The following is a 17,768-nucleotide window of genomic DNA, read 5'->3' as shown; positions in this document are numbered from 1 at the left end:
TATTATAAATGCATGACGTCAGCTTGGCCTAGTGGTGCTGTGGTGTTTATGTTGCCTTCAGGTGCTCCTCGGACATTTCACCTGTGTGCGTGAAGGTTCGGTTCTTTTACACTATGGGTGATGTTTACGGAGACTGTTTGATTTAAGACTCATAATTTCTTTGTGTTGCAGCGGAACACTGACCTGAAGAAAATGTAAGATTTTATCAATTTACTAGGACGATATTTCCATTGGCACTAGACGCTGCGTTCACGTATTTCAGCTTCTAATCGACATACTTTGAAATCTCGGCAATCACAAAAAACTCCCTCTTTTTTAATATAACTAGTTGTTTTGTCCCTTTATTTGGCCGTTTGTGTGGTCGTTTGTGACCGCTACTGTCGTAACGTTAGTTGTCATATTTCCGAGAACATTGTAACTGTGCAGCGTTTGACAGGAGGTTGTCCTTGGCTAGCCGAGCTATCCAGAGCGAGCTAAACAACGAATACAAATCCTCTGCATTAAATGTTTGTGAAGTTGTCGGTGAGTTTATGTTAACGCCTGTCTGTTACTTGTGCTATAACGTCCAAAACGCCGACAGGATGTGAAAACGGAGAACTTAATACTACTACTAAGTAGTGTCCCGTCCAGCCATCGTATCTCTGCTAGCATGAACCTCAGTCAACGTTAACAACCGTTGGCCTCTTGGATGTGTTGCATTCTTTGAAATACGCGAATAACATGAGAAATAACTGCCAACAGTAGCTAGTGTTGTTCAAGATAATGTCAAGAAAGTGTTCCTAAGTGTTACGTACATCAACATAACTCGTAATATATCCATTGTGTGACATAACAGTTAGCTAGCTTTCACATTAACCTGACTGTTTATATTTTCCGTTGCGGTAAACGTCACTGACCACTCTGTGTGGGATTAGTTAGAAGCTAGTTAACGTTAAACCGCAGGCGGAGTGTGAGCTAACGTGATCTGGCTTGTTCGTCTTTCTATCCCTCTGCTCTGATATAAGTAAATGTAAGTCAGTGCATGTATCACTAGTCAATCCTTTGCAAGTTTAACAGGCTATAACATGTCTATGTATAATGATATTTGTCATGGTGCTGTGATGATCTTTGAGCCGCCTTTTTGCTCTTATTCTGTGTGCAGCTGGGTTGTTACAGGTTCTGTGTTTGCGTGGCCCCCTGCCCCCCTCAGGTCAGAGCTGAGGGTTGGGCTCAGGTCTTGGGCTAATGTCATACAGTCCTGGTGAAGAGGGGGGTCTATCTCAGGCTGCCCCAAACTTCAACAATCAAGACCTGTTTGACAGCCCAACTCAGACTGCTGCAACAGAGAACACACCTGAGGATCAGGTGAGGGTGCATGTGTGATTTTGTGTATGGATGTAACAGTGTTCTTTGTCAAAGTCTGTTCTCTGTAGGCTGACCTCAGTGATTGGGGTCAGGGTTTATGTTAGGTTATGGTTTAGTATTGTGGGTTGGGTTTAAATGAAATGAAAGGAAAGGGAAACACAAATTGTTGGGGAACAACACTGAGACCTTGTGCATACTTTGCACAGAGTGGTATGGCCTTTTTCATTACAACATGATAGTTTTTATAACAAGAAACTTTCACAAGTTATAATGAAAAACAAGACTCACCCAACACGGAAAGAGAACATACTATAGCCTCTATTGAGAAATTTACAATGAATCATTGATGTGAATTGATGACATATTTCATGCTTGGACTGATGGGGAGATTCTGCTCTTATTGATCACATTAGATTGTATTGTTTTACATTTATTGTCTCAAGTATATTGAAATGTATGGTGCTGTACAAATGAAAGACCCAGTCTGACCCCTTGGAGTTATCATCATTTTGCTGTACACTGTCAATGGGTTATCTACATGAAAGATTATTTTCACCCTGTTCGTCATTTCTCATTGATCAGCTGCAGGGACACAGAAGGCTGTTTGAGTTCTAGTCGTGGATTAAAGTACGCTTTCAATGTGTTATCTCCAACAAGGATTATTTTCAGCCCTGGACTAGGCTGATTTGTGATCAGGGAATCAGGGATACCTTAGGGGTTTAAGCTGGCACTGATTATTTGATAGAAGTAACACTGTACAACATACAACAAATGCCAACAGTAGTGTTAGAAATAGAATTCCTCTCCAGGGACTATGAATTTGAAGAAGTGCAAGTGTTGATTTTCAACTAACTGCTGTAGTAGCAAAATGCAGTCATCATATGATGCATTGTAATGTGCCTTCAAGAAAGGCTTTATAAAACCATTCACTGCCTAGAAAATCTCATCAACACATGAAAAAGTACAAATTAATTGTTTGTGCTCCATTCCCCCTTCTGAATGATAGTAGGGCAAAGTAGAAACGGTCAGCTTGTATAGGTGGTTTAGATTGAACTCACATACTGTCCCTCTTTAAGGTATGCACACATTGTAAATGTTTGAACACAGCACGTGGTCCAGAGGAGACTATAAAATCAGCATGGTGTCCAGGGCTAGTGTCAGTGACTGTCTGCCTGTCAATGATAAGCTGGGAACATACATGTACCTGGATTGAGTATTATGAATCCCTTTCCTGAAGGTTAATTGCTAAAGGAACTGTGACTGTTTTTATTTTGAATAACATACTACCAAATATAGGAACAGAAAGTGCTTTCAATGCACATTACACTGCGTATTGGATTGCTGTTTAGGCAGCTGTGTGTAATGTGGGTGTTTGTTGTTGTGTCAAGCAGTGGCAGGCTCTATCTTTCAACACTCTGAAACAGTGCCAAAAGTATTACTAGCAGCATTGTTTGTGAATGTAAGATATTCAGTGGAAAAAGGTTACAGCTTGTAAACAAGCTACAGCTTGTAAACAAGCTGTAGCTGTATCAGTGGAGGAAAGAGACAAGAGACAGCTTGTAGAAGAGGAAAGAATAAAACGGCCTTGTGCATCTGGCCAAGGGCAGGCCTGATCCTGTCCTGTTAGACTGTCCTTTGCTTTGTCTGATGGTCTCAGGTTCCTCGATTGGAGCTTAATGGAAGGGCACAGACTTAGCTCAGACTTCTACATTTACTTATTTTGGAAACTACATAGATGAACAGTGGACTGTTCTAAAGAAGGAAAACACAGGTGTATTTAGTGTATATATTGTATATAGCAGGCAATTGCTTTTTTTACTCAGTAACTGAGCAATATTGCTGACATGAAGAAGATAATATTGGCTCAGCATCTTGACCATGATGTCATCATTTTTCTTCAGGTGTCGCCTGTGGTGAATGAGGCTTCTCCTTCTTCCACGTCTTCCTTTGAGATGCTTGACATGGAGTCGGTCCCAGCTCCTTATCGAGAAGTGCAGCCTCACTGGTTCTTCTGTCGACGGGCTGAGGACACCACCTCCTGGTTTCCTTTCGGGAGAGAAGACTCTGACAAACTAGAGAATGCCTGCAACACTGGTAAGCATGTGTATATACTTTACATGTACATTATGTACTGAACATGTACATTATGTATAAAGGTATGTGAAAAGCAGGAAATGGTGAGTTTGCTATAAACAGCTGTGAGAAAATGTCAAAACATTACTGTTGTCAACACTGGCCTGGTGCCCAGTAGGACAAACTCTTGTGACAGGACATGCTTACCGTTACTAGCAGTTTAACAGCAATTTGAAGTTCAGTGTCTGTCAGTTTTAGGTGAGCCTCATTGAGATTGATATACAGAACCTTTGTTGTATGCGTTTATCCAGAGACATATATGATATTCATATTTAAAGAGAATTCTCTCATGTAAAAATGACACGTTGTGGTTTTACAGTGTGCAAGGTTATTCCTTAAACATATTGAATATCTACTGAACATTGATGAATAATTTCAAAATCATTTAATAATAGGACTTGCATACTTACCCGTCCTCATAGAATCTTTGCTTAAAATGTAGTCTGAAGATTGAACAATGTTTGTATCTGCTTGTGTATGTGTATGTGTTTACTGTGCGATAGGAGACGAGGAGGTGGTGGTAGCTGTGGATGGAGAGCGGTATGACGTACATGTCAAGGAGAGGAGGCGCTACGCTGTGTACTGGGAGCAAGCTCCCACTGAAGTCCGCCGCTGTACCTGGTTTTACAAAGGAGATAAAGACACCAGGTTCATGCCTTACCCTGAGGACTTCAGCAAAAATCTGGAGGTAGTCTGACACCGACGCCGAACCCTCACCGTCACACTGCTCATTCCTACAACTTCTGACTTTATCCTAACTTAGCTTGTTCCTTAGTTACTCTTTTCATATCTGTCTTTGATTCCTTCCTCTCCTATCCTCCAATTTTTCAGGAGGCCTATATGATAGCAGTTACCTTGGACGAATGGAAGAGGAAGCTGGAGTTTCCCACTGGAGAGACTGTCATCTTACACAATCCCAAGGTAAGGCCTGCTGTTAAAATATTATTTTTATATAAAATATGTATTTTTTAATTTGGTACATTGTTTCTTTCATATAAGCTTCTTCTCTTCCATTTCCCTGCTCCTCTCTCAGCTGATAATGCAGTACCAGCCAATAGGATTGCAGGATGAGTGGGTGTCCTCCCCGTCGGAGCAGACCCGGCCTCGAACAGTCAAGAGGGGAGTGGACAACATCTCTGTAGAAATACCTGATGGTCTGTGTGTGGACCTACAAGAATATAAGCCAATTTTTAAAAAAAAGTATTACTTACAGTTGACACCTCTGGGTCATATTTTGTGTTTGTTCCCAGGTGAACCAGAAAAGGTGGACCACCTTGTCTTTATGGTCCATGGCATCGGTCCTGCATGTGACTTGCGCTTCAGATCCATCATACAGTGTGGTAAGTGTGACTTTGTGCATGTGTGTACACTGTGTATATATGCATATATTTATGTGTATGTATGACTCATTTTCTTCTTGTGTCTCTCCAGTAAATGACTTCAGGAGTGCTTCCCTGTCTCTCCTGGCTTCTCATTATAAGCGTGCTCAGCAGGATGGCCAGGTAGGAAGAGTGGAGTTCCTCCCAGTCAACTGGCACAGCGCTCTGCATGGGGATGCCACTGGTGTGGACGAGTAAGTATGGAGAGATAAAACAAGGTTCCTCTGTTGAACAATACTACTGTCTCCAATACTTGCAGAAAATTGTCAAACTCTGTCTACCCTCCCTTTATTTTCTCCCTTATTCCCCATTTCCCAGGGACATCCAGAGGATCACTCTACCTAGCATCAGCAGGCTGAGACATTTCACCAACGACACTCTGCTCGACCTGTTTTTCTATAACAGTCCCACCTACTGCCAGACCATAGTGGACACAGTGGCCTCAGAGATCAACCGGCTGCACACCCTCTTTAAACAGAGACACCCAGAGTTTAAAGGGGCAGTTTCAGTAGTGGGCCATAGCCTGGGTAAGACATACACACATACACACACACACACACACACACACACACACACACACACACACACACATATTAACATGTTGAATTTCAACTCTTTCCCTTTCTATCTTGTTCCTCAGGTTCACTGATCCTGTTTGACCTGCTAACCAATCAGAGTACTGGATCAGAAGCCAGAAAGGGGGTACAATCACATTCACTGTAACAGATAACATCAGATTGCATATGTAGATAGAAATGTAGAAATTCCCTTTCTGTCCCTCCCTGTGCTTCAGGTGCCCTCTGATGCGCCCTTTCATCTGAACTGTGACACACTGGAGCAGACTCTGACCAGACTGGGCTTACAGCAATACCTGGATACACTACAGGCAGAAAACCTAGACCTGGAATCACTGGTAATACACACACACACGCACACAATGGAGATACATATTCAAGTGTAATGCATAGTTAAAAACTTCTCCTCTTTTAGGCTCTTTGCCAAGACAGTGATCTCAAAGATTTAGGAATTCCTCTTGGACCTCGGAAGAAGATCCTGAACTACGTCAGGAGGAAGTGGCTTCCAGAGGTCAGATGTTGCCTGAAACTATATTGGCTTTACTTGTTTTGGAACATATGACCATTACCACCCCTTTATGTTAATGTTTGTTGGGTCTGGACTTTGTCTGGATGAAATTTAGTTGGATGGTTTTAATGCCTGACATCAATATACCTTCACACAATAATCTGCACCTTTTTTGCAAAGAAAACGTCACATGACTACACACTTATTTTCCCCATGTGTATGTGTTTAAACAACCATTGATGTGCATTGTTTGACTGATGCTGGCTATGTGCTGTGTTTTATATGTATTTTTACATTCTAAATACAGGATCAAACTATTTAAGGGAGCGAGTTTACTGTAGACAACAGTGAGAAGCAGGCTGTTTCATTTATGGCGAGTTCCTCTTTTGCTTTGGGGCTCTCTTTCCGAATGATAGTAACCATAAAAAGTATGTACAGTTCAGATATTATTTAAATAACTTTTTATATTTCTCAATCTAACTAGGATTGTAAGACGGGGGCAGTACGTCTAGCACCAGGGTTACAAGTTCCACCTGAAGTGACGACAAGTACTGGCGATCCTGATGGTGACCAGTCCTCAGGATTGACGATGCAGCAGTCCCAGTTCCACAGGGCGCAGTCTGTCACCAGTGCTGTAGACTACGAATACTTTGACATGGGCATCGGACAGGTAATACACATGGACATGATAACTAAACATGACATGCTTGGGAGTACCAGTAGATAAAAGCTTTGATGCATCACCTTCCTGCTTCTCTCCTCCCCCCGCTTGCCTGGACAGACCAATGGAGGCATAGCCAAGGGACAGGTGTGTCTCACATGGTGTCCCCATGCTCTCAGGCTTTGTCCTTAGCTCTCTTTGACCTCACTGTGCCTGGAGTTTCTCTTCACATGCAGCCTGGTCCGGTCAGGGAAAACTCAAGGCGACTGAATTATAGTGGCTAACTTATGAGCAATAGTGTTTCCTACATTGTGCCGTGATTGAGGCTACCATCTTTGTCCCATTGAGTCGTACAACACGATACCACACTCTGTGTCTGTGCTCATCCAGTCCTGCATGAGTGGTCAGCTCCCTGGTCTCCTCCTTACCCGCTGTCATACTCCCTGGCTATTGTCTTGATGGCATGAAATGTAGTTTTAATGTTCCCAGCACCATTGTGCACCAATTGTTCACCAATTTCCATCTGTATGAATAGCTGTGTTTTCTTAGAACAAAAATCCTTTAAATCCTGACATTCCTTTTCACAAATTTTATAGCACACCTTCTCTCCACAGGTGTCCATTGATTACCCACAGCTGGCTTTCCACCCTCAAACGTTTTTTGCTTTCGGCTCTCCTATTGGAATGTTTCTGACCGTTCGTGGGCTTAAACACATTGATCCCAGCTACACCTTCCCCACCTGCAAGAGGTTTTACAACATCTACCACCCAGTGAGTAATCACATATTTACTGCATCTGCTCATTCAGTGCTAATACCTGCTTTTATTTGAAAGAGGTCCTCTATTAAAAGTTACTGTCATCTCTTCCCCTCTATTGCTGTGTAGTATGACCCTGTGGCCTATCGGATAGAGCCCATGATTGTGTCCGAGGAGGATCTGGAGCCCATGCTGATCCCTCACCATAAAGGCCGCAAGAGGATGCACCTGGGTATGCCTGTCTGTTTCTTCCTCGTCTTTGTGGAACAACATTGGGGAATGAGCTTTTTGTTTGATAGGCTTCATGATAATTTCTGTTTCTGTTTGCCCAATAGAACTAAAGGACAGCTTGACCCGTATGAGCATGGATTTGAAGAACAATGTTTTGGGATCTTTACGGACGGCATGGCAGTCCCTTTCCAGACTACCAGTTGCTGCACTGCCCCCGGTGGAGGAAGGAGAAACTACAATACAGAGAGATCTTCAAGAGACACATGGTAGAAAAAGCACTTTTGCTTATGTGTGTATTTGTGGATTGTGTGTGTGCGTGTGTGAGTGAGAACAAGAGTGTGTCTAACCCAGTCTCTTTATATTCCTCATCCCTCTCTGCATGTTGCCACCCTCCCCTCCCCTCTTCTGCCCTATCTGGTGGTTGCTCCTGCCTCCTTCTTCCCTTACCATTTTATCTTGAACCTCAGCCTCATCGGCAGTCACTGCTTCTGCTAAGAGGGAAGAGAAAAGTGCCGATTTTTGGACTAAAATACTGGAGTGGCCCAGGGCCCTTCATAAGCATTACTTCCAAGGTAAGCCAGGATAGTCACTTGGCTAGAATAAATGAGAAAAATTAGTAAATTAACTCTTGCTAGCTTACTAGTAGCTTCGCAATCTGGTTGTCTCTGTAAACTTTCCTGATTTAGTGAAAGCTCAGGAGCTTATAAACCGTCTGTCATTCTGTGTGTCCCATTTAACTTCCCTGGCTTGAATCTGGAAAATAAAAAGACACAAAAGAGGCTAAATGAAATCAGGTATCATTACCTGTTTTAACGGTTAAAACTGTGCTGCTCTACCAGCAGTTACTATGATTTACTTGGCACATCAGCTCTCTCACAAAGAGCAAATGTTATGTAATGTATGTCATTATTGTTGCAGGCTCTCACTGCTCCTTCCCCCATGCCTAACTGCACTGTTCAATTTACTGACACAGTCCTTCAGGCACTTTCCCTCTCTCTTCTGCTGTCAGCTCTGATTGGTTGAACGTCAACATCAGAAGCCAGTCGAGGAACCGCCCCATGACACACTCTTGTATGTGCTGAACAAATAGCAGTTAAACAGTAGTGATCACGGTTGTTTTTTTAACAAGAGTAATTGGCTGGACCTCAACCAGCAGGTGATGTCATTTGTCAGTAGTAGGTCAGCTATAGTAGCTGCATGCAGGTACATGTCCTGGCCTTCTCTACAGCACCTCAAGTACTTAGTGTACAAGTATAATACAGCTGCTGTTAGAACAGACTGTACGATTAAATTACACATTAAAGAGGGCTCATAGCGTTTCATTTACAATCTTTACAGGTTTATGATTCACTGTTAAACAAAAACAACTGTCTTTAAATTACATAAACTAATATAATATAACAATAACTAATAATAATTGATAATTCTCTGTAAGCTTAAAACACCAATTAAACAACGTCATGAAATAACAATACCTCCATCTCACAAGATCACAATGGGTTACTACCAAAATTCCAACCGACATCTACAAGTCCTTACCTATAAAAGCATTACGCACTACTTTTAACTATTAGACTTGTTACAACCTCTTCAGATCATCTCTTTAAAACATTCTTGTCGGAGGCAGATGATCACTGAGGTGGGATATTTCCTCTCGTGATGGATGCTGACTGAATTGCAAATCAGACTATAAATAATGGGAGCTTAATGCATGCTGTCCAATGCAGAGACATCATGATACAATGAGAGCAAAAACATGAAGCTACATATTGCCATGTATTTGTGAGTTCTTGCAATTCTTCTTTTAACTTGTCAGCACAGGTTAACACATCTAATCTTGGGGCTGTGTGTGAGCAAACTATATGTTTTTGGTGTTGTTATCCCATCAAAGTATAATCTTACAACATTCAGCCGCTGACTCATCTCTGGAGTAGATGTACGACACTGGGTTGTAGACTAATGTGAGTTTGATTCACTTGCATTGATTGTTGCTGGCTGCAGACAGCTGCTACTCTCTTCTTTCCTATCCATTATCTGATCTGTTCTCGTTTTACCAGTGAGTCAGAACAGAAACTGCTGCTGCCTATTATCATTGTTTTTGTTGTGTGCCTATACAGCCTCATCTTTTTTTTACTTCCGGCCCTGCAGGAGTGTATGAGGAGGCAGAGTCCTCTGTGTCAGCAGAGCAGATGGAGCAGCCTGAGATTAAAGTGGGGATGCTGAATGGAGGACGAAGGATCGACTATGTACTTCAGGAAAAACCCATCGAGAGCTTCAACGAATACCTGTTTGCCATCCAGTCTCATCTGTGTTACTGGTGGGTCATGCCTGTAAGACCCTGTAGAAGGGTGGATTACAGTAATTGTGCTCACTTTACTTTGTACTGTTTTACTAATTGTTTACCTCAAATAAATGATGTTTTCCCCTCTCTGTCTGTCTGTCTATTAGGGAATCTGAGGATACAGCTCTCCTGCTGCTGAAGGAGATCTACGACAAGCTAGGTGTGCCCTTTGAACAGCCGCAACAGTAATAAAGTTTTATGAATGTAGGCTTGCTTTTTAACAGTCACCTGAAAAGGATAAAATGAAGGACAGCTGACCGAGCCAGAGGCTGCACAAATCCTCTTCCAGAATGCCTTACCGTCTGGGTGTTACCTGACTGCCCCGCCCTCTCCTCCCCTGACAGTGGAGACTGTTTGGCTGTAGTCTGGTGATCTTGGATCAGATCAACCTTAGTTTTGCCGTAGCGATGGCTTCCTGGTGCCGCCTAAACTCCCACTGCAGGACTGGGTTTGGTGTCTGATAGTTGTTTCAAATCCACCCAAACATCACTGTCATGCTCCTGGTCGCACTTTTCTGTCTGTTTTGAGTCATTCTTTGTTTTACTTTACTTGCACTTTCACTTACCAACAGATGTTGACATATCATGCGTATAGCTGCTGTGGAAAAGTAGTTGCATATCAAGTGTAATGTTTATCACATTGGATTATATTTCAAACTTGTATGTAAACTATGTATTTGACTACAAAAATATATTTAAAAACCTCAGAATCTAATTAAAATAGTAGACTATAATGATATAAAATGTGGTGTATTTTCCAGCCCTATGTACAACCTCAAAAAATCAGAAATGTAGAAATTATAATTAACTATAATTCCTATTATGTGTGTTCAACAGTGTTTGACCAAGGAAGCTCTCCCTTAGCCTTTACTTTTTATCAATAACCGGGTCAGGTGGTTTCATTTGGTGGACTACAAAATATTTACTTTTTGATTAGGGAAATGAAGGCTGACATTTTTGTCTTTTATGAGTCCTCCGGGCAGCTATATTTTCTTTCTCTCAACATTAAGGCCATTTGATACCCAAAGCTGGTACTCATACATTTGTGCAATGTAACAATAATGTTGATGTCACTCCTTTTTGTCATTTCACAGATGAAGTCCTGTACTGACACTATCATTGAAAGTAATGTTCATCTTGCCCTTAAAGATATGAGTCAGAAATGAAGTAGAGAAATGCAGGTGGGTGAAAGGCTGAGCTGGTTGTCTTTTCATAGTGTGTGTGTGTGTGTGTGTGTGTGTGTGTGTGTGTGTGTGTGTGTGTGTGTGTGTGTGTGTGTGTGTGTGTGTGTGTGTGTGTGTGTGTGTGTGTGTGTGTGTGTGTGTAGTATGTATGTTAAAGCAGTGTGCAAACTGTACACAAAGGCCAGTTCCACTTTCTTTCCCGCAGGTCTGTGCCATTCCTCCTTTACCACTTTCTTCTTTCTGCGTATGCAGTTGACCCAATGTAATTCCTAACGACAGTATATTCTTTATTCGCACATAGAAAGTTCTAACTTTTGCATAATCTAAGGGCCAAATGGTACATGTTTCTCTCACCTGTTCCTTTGTATCACAGTATTGTAAGATCATCTTTCCTATTTGTACTGCATGCACTTCTTTGATATGTTAGAAGGGGTTTTCTCAACATTTTCTGCTCACTGACCCATTAATTTTCACATTGAAAATCACATGAATTTGATTTTAGGAGCATGATAAATAGATTATATAGATCCTATGTTTCAAAGCATATCAATTTATTTTATATAAACATATATACGAAACAAATATAAATATTTCAGTGTATAAATATCACAGATCTGCACCTTCATATCAACAATATGGGGTCCAGACCACAAAGTCGAGAAACTCCGTGTTTGAGTGATTTAACTTTAAAAATGACTCGTATGTTATGCACTGTCAGGGCACCACAGCCCCACCAACAAAGCTCTGAATGACCTGCATCTCAGCCCCCTGGGTGTAACATCCGCACAACAGATGAATTTACCTAATGGGGCTATTCATTTATCTTCCTTTAGAAATGCACTGAATACTAAATTATCATGTTGACGTTTCCTTGAACCTCACCATCGTCTCTGTCATTTTTCGTGTCTGAACAGTAAAACTTCTTGGTCCCTGGCTCCTCTTCCTTACCATAACTACTGTTTTTGCACTTGATACTGATATGTTACTACATACCAAAAAACAAATACTTTCTGAATACATACCCTTTGAATATGGTTACATGTTGTATGTGCCATAATAAAACATTACAAGTTTCTTGTTGTGTTCTTTGGATTTCATTGAAGCATGTTTATAGATTTATAGATATAGATTTTATAGGTTTCTAGATTTGAAAACAATAAATTAACCTGCAAAGAGAAAGGGGGGGGGGGGGGGGGGGTTAACAGGAAGAGCATACACGTGCAGTTGTTTGTTCAGTAGTTATCAAATTTTCAACTCGTTAGTATGGCAAATCACGCGAGCATGCGCAGTCGTGAGGAAAACACAGCATCACTTGCAGCGGTTGAATTGACTAGCAACCTTGGACAGCAACCATGAGGCAAGTTGAACTCTTATACTTGGTCTTGGCGTGTGTTTTTAAGATATTCGTCAGGGCTATTTTCTGTATCGTCTAATTGTTCATGTATTTATTTGTAATTTCCAGCTAACAAGTTACAAGCTAACGAGTGACCAGAGTAACGGTCAAGTTGCTGGCTGTGCTGAGTATAAAAGTTGCATATTCATACCACGAGTCGCGGTACATATCACGCATTTCAATGCCACGCTCGCTTTTTGTACGTTGTGTGTGTGGTCCACTGAGTATGAAATGTCATGCAGTCATTCAGAAATTAGGACCTCCATAGTGAGTCTCGTGATTCATTTCAGTGGGAGGAAGTTATGCACTAAAACCTCTCAGTCATTCTTAAAGGCGGGCCTGTCCTGGGAAACACTGCCTCACACACCAGAGCTCTGAGGGATTTTAGCCATTTTTCATTTGATCAAAAGAGACTAACTGGATGGGACAGGCTTGAATCAGGAGGTATGATTTCACTTTTAATCATTAACAACACTCTGTTGTATTGACACTCAATAGGATTAATGGACCAATGATTCAGTATATTTCCAGGCTTTCTCTTTCATGTTTACAGTAATCTTGTTTAGTCTTTATCTGCCTAGATAGAGCCTTTTTGTCACACTGATTGCATTGTTTGAAGTGTGTCCAGGTTTAGTTTCAGTGTAAGTGATGCAGTGATGAGCTTAGGAAATTAATGAATGCAAACAAGCCAGCAGCTCTGACAGTGTGCGTGTGTATTGTCATGCTGAAACTCTAAGGGGGCTGGGTCACAGCAGGTAGTGGGAATGTGGCACAACAAGTGGGGCTGTGTTTTATGCCGCCAACTCTCCCTCCATCATCTTCCATCCCTCCCCCTGGATCTCAGATGTGCTATTCAGCTGACTAACAATAGAAGAGACTCTTTCACGCTTGAACAATACTGACACCCCTGCCAGATACCCCCATGACACACTGACACACACACACACACACACACATACACACACACACGCACACACACTCTCCCATCTACCCCCTCCAACTCCTTTGATTTAGTGGTCTTTAAAAAACCCTCACACACACACACATACACACACTCCACCTTTCTCCTTCTAAAGGCTATGCTGTGCCTGACAAGCGAATGTAATCTGCTTGTGTGTGTGTGTGTGTGTGAGAGAGAGATTTTGGAGAGTGAGGACAAGTAGAGCAAGGAGGCGGGACTGTCAGCAGAGCTATTCATGTGCGATCAGTAGTACTCCTTAGCATTTATACTGTACAGCATCAGCAGAGACCGCGGAAGAGAAAAGGAGAGGAGAGGCTGGCTGGTTGGTTGGTTAAATAACATCAAGTCAGTCATGAGAAGCAGTGCAGTGTGGGGCTTTGACGTTGAGCCAGGCTGTCTGGAGGAGAGGCAGAGGTGAACCTTTGGGAGGTGAAAAGGACATACGGAGCATCTGGGATAAACCTGAGACAAACACAGACTCAGCTGTTGCCATGGGGGGCTCCCTCAGCCAGCACAGGAAGGGCTCCGTCAGCTCGCCGCGGAAGAAGAGCAGCATGTAAGATGAGATGCTTTATTGTTTTTGTGTTTTTGTGTGCAAGTTCTTTATGAGAAAGGGAAACTTGCACAGGCAGAGACACTCCAAAATAGCTGAGTGGGTGCAGTTGACCGAGGACAGTAGATCAATTTCGCCCTTTGGTACTTGAGATTGTGTTTTCTTGTGTGTATGAACTCAGTGCTTGTGTATCGGGGAGGGGAAGAGGAGTAGAAGATAAGGGGTTGAAGGGCAGTGCAGAGACCTTGATGCTTCCTGTAGAGCCAGGACTAAAAGCAAATCAGCCCATCAGTACTGCACTGCACACAGCCTCTCCTGTCGTGCTATTTTGAATACTATTTAGGTATTCAAATCTAAGGAAAGAGGGAAGAGACAGAGTGGTACAGCCGATGACATCAGCAGGGAGGCTAACGTAATGAGCAGGAGCTGATCGAGTCATGTACCTGAAATTAAAAGGAGTGTCCGAGCCTTCCTTTCATTGGTTTTGACATTTTAGCAGCAGCTTTTGTAGTCAAAACAGCAGAGGAGATAATGCTGCTGCCGCTTATTAATTATGTAGCTGTGACCGTAATTCTAAAGTGGTATTTTAACCATACAAGTTTTTTTCTGTCTGCGAAGGTACCACTGCTTCCTGTTCTGTTCACGCAGTGTGTTTGACATCCTTAAAGTACTGTGTGATGTATGAACTGCAGCTGTCTCTTCAAAATGAAGGGAAAGGGAATGAAGATGTTGTTGCTGAGGCATCCGTCTGAGCTTAAAAGCACTTAACCGCCTTGCTCCCTCTTCTTTTTTCTCTAATCCTTTGTAACAGAGAGTGAGCCCTTTCACTTTGTGTCCTCCCAGCTGATCCCAGTCATGCTTTATATCTCCTTTTTTTTTTAAAAAAAGCTTCTGTAAGCCCCTTGTAGCGGGTACACTTTCTGTTGACACACGTAAATGCACAGGCTAATCCATATTCTGCCAGTCTTAAATATCACTGTGTTCACTCACTGATTCAAGACATGGAGAGGAGCGGTTATTAACATAAGAAGCAGTGCCGCCATGTAATGAAGCAGATGTTTTGGAGATGGCAGGGAAACACAGTGAATGACAGAAAGGCAAAGATGTGAGAGCTCAGAGGACACAGAGACAAAGCCTTATTAAAGCAATGCTCATTGTTATTCTGGTGTTTTAATAAATTCTGACTGATCACATAAGCATACTGCAGTATTCTACATTCATCTGTGTTTGTGTTAGGGCAGGTGGGGGTTGGGGTCCTTCCTGTGGGAAAACTGGGAAGCCAACCAGTGCCGTGGGATTGCAGTCTTCAGCTTCTGGTCTAATTTTAGTTGGCTTAATCATCCGTTTTATGTCTTAACTGGAACAGTCTTTGATGTACAGTGGACTTCCTGTTCTCCAAAACCCCTGAACATCCATACAGTTCCTCATTTGGGAAGAGAGGCTGACCTGCATTTGGAGCTCATTTCTTGCTGCAGTGGTACGAATTCAGGCCAAAATGTTTCTCGTCTTTAGAGAGACACACATTGAGAATACATGAAAACAGGCATAAAATTTGAAGATGTACATTTTAATTATGCATGAGCTTACGATGACTTGGCTTGCCAGCATGATAGTCTTTTATTCAGCAGTAAGTGAAACTTACTGCTGAATAATGCTGAAGTTAATGGATTAAAAAAAACCTCACTTGCACAGTATTGATATAGATGATGTAGATGTGTAGATTTGAAGAGTGCAATGAAAACTGTTTAATAAAGCTATACGGTATTTTGAATGGAAATTAAATGTAGCTGAATTGGATTTAAAAGGCAAAGAGAATGAATAGAAACATCATAATGTAGAGCAGTAGGGGGGGTGTTGTCTCCCTGCTCTGTGCGTGCATGTGTGTACGATGTACATGCACTATTGTCTGGGATTTGTGTGCTCTTGTGTCCCTGTTGTAGCCACAAACAATAGCTCAGTTGGTGTCTGTACATGACTCCTATCGGGTGAACCCCTCCTCTCTTTCTCTCTTGTTCCCTCATTCTTTCTCTTTTTGTTTTATCATGCCACTGTCAGTTAAGTTATTCTAGTCTACTGTAGCACGGCTCCATTCAGTCTAACTCTGCTCACTCCATGCTAGTCTTCTGCTCTGATTGCAGCTAATTGGGTGTTCTCTGTTAAAGCTGCAGAGATATCAGTGATGTAAACACAGTTGTGCTTCCCAAAAGCATATCAAAGACTTTGGAGCGTCTGTCCCTCTCTGTATATTTTATCTCTGTGAGCCTGCTGTGTCCTGGATAATACTGAGCTGCATTAAAGTATAAAAATCTACAGAAGATAGAAAATATCATCAGCAGTGCTACCTTCTTTACCTCTACCTGTCTGTGTGTGAGAGTATGTCTGGTGCCTATATGCATGTTTTCATAGTGTAATACACTTGTGACCCCTTCCCAAATGGTTGCCATGGTGAAACCTGACCCTGTCAACTCTGTTTAAGCTCCCAAAGGTGACGTCAGACCTGTTATGTATCTCCCTCGCTTTCTCTCTCTCACATTAGTTCTTCCCTCAGCTGCATTGCTCTTCTTTGCTCTTTCATCCAATACTGCTGGGGGTTTTTTAAATGTTATTTTGTTTTATTTATATAAGTCCAATAATGGCCACTAGATGGAGCCATATCATAGAACAAGCCAACAGATATGACCCAGCAGTATTATTCTGTTCAGATTAGATGCTGTGAGTCATTATGTAGACAGACAGACAGACAGTCAGTTAGTCCATCCGTCTGTTCATCCCAGGAGGGATTGTTTTTTACAGCCTGACATTTGCACTCATGTTCAAGTCTCACATGAAAATCTTACTGATAAACAATACATACAATTGACAAAAGGTCATATGTACATTCATGCCCCTACTTGTATCCCCACATATACTTACATTCACATGTACACACTCTCACATACTTATACATGGCAGACTGTGTAATTGCATCAGAGCATGTGCTGGAACATTATCCACAACTTCCTTTTATTATAAATATCTTTTGTACTGTACTCTATTGAAACCAAACAATACTGACTCAACCCTAAACATCTGTGTAGTGTCTAATGTATCCTCTGCTGCACAAGAAGAAATTAGTTTGAAGATTTGGGGTAAAGAGAAGAACTGTTAGACTGTTTATTACTCCTCGAAAGCTCGAAAACATATTTCACACCACAAACAATGTTTTTCCAACAATCCCTGTATTTCAGTCTGATGTGTATTGCACTCAGTTTAGGAAGAACTGGGATAGTTATGCTGACTTTACGGCTGTTTGAGTTTAGACACGTGACCAAGAGCTCTTAAATACTGACACTGGCATGTTTGTTACATTGCAAGTTGGCTGTTTGACTTTTGCGCTGTGTAAATTTTGATCAAAGCAGAAACATTTAAAGACAGAACTTTCTACATTTCTTTGAACGTAACTTGTAATTGAAACAGGGTAAGTACCCAAGTCTAAAATTAAAAGTATGAAAGCTGCAATTACACACCGCAATACGAAAATGTTAGACAGACAACATACTGACGACTCTGTTATTCTTAGCGGTACTTGGTATCAAAATGTAAAATTTATCTTCAGGATGCTGAGAGAGCGGAAGATTGTGAGGACATTAAAAATCAAAATGGCTCATTCTCCTGGGGGCTTGAGTGGGTTCAACAAGACAATCTGCTCATTAGATCACAAAATACCTCACATGGAAAGTTGACATTTTGGCTATTGAGGAGGAAAGCATCT

At 41.8% G+C, this 17,768-nt stretch overlaps 1 protein-coding gene across 1 annotated transcript; it reads left to right on the top strand.

Annotated features, from left to right (window-relative positions):
* Positions 1 to 172: 172 nt before the first annotated feature.
* On the top strand, positions 173 to 10,639 carry ddhd2 (DDHD domain containing 2). The gene is made up of 18 exons (XM_070904290.1): positions 173 to 194; positions 1,190 to 1,344; positions 3,246 to 3,438; positions 3,981 to 4,165; positions 4,309 to 4,398; positions 4,511 to 4,631; positions 4,728 to 4,817; positions 4,909 to 5,050; positions 5,175 to 5,383; positions 5,497 to 5,558; positions 5,650 to 5,769; positions 5,847 to 5,942; positions 6,424 to 6,609; positions 7,215 to 7,370; positions 7,485 to 7,587; positions 7,691 to 7,875; positions 9,749 to 9,903; positions 10,035 to 10,639. The coding sequence occupies exons 2-18, from the start codon at positions 1,225 to 1,227 to the stop codon at positions 10,114 to 10,116; spliced, it is 2,295 nt and encodes a 764-aa protein (XP_070760391.1). The 5' UTR covers positions 173 to 194; positions 1,190 to 1,224; the 3' UTR covers positions 10,117 to 10,639.
* The last annotated feature ends 7,129 nt before the right edge of the window (positions 10,640 to 17,768 follow it).

Source organism: Enoplosus armatus, chromosome 4, assembly GCF_043641665.1.
Source record: "Enoplosus armatus isolate fEnoArm2 chromosome 4, fEnoArm2.hap1, whole genome shotgun sequence".
Taxonomy (NCBI): domain Eukaryota; kingdom Metazoa; phylum Chordata; class Actinopteri; order Centrarchiformes; family Enoplosidae; genus Enoplosus; species Enoplosus armatus.
The sequence above is the reverse complement of the archived record's forward strand: the minus strand, read 5'-3'. Positions and strand labels throughout refer to the sequence as shown.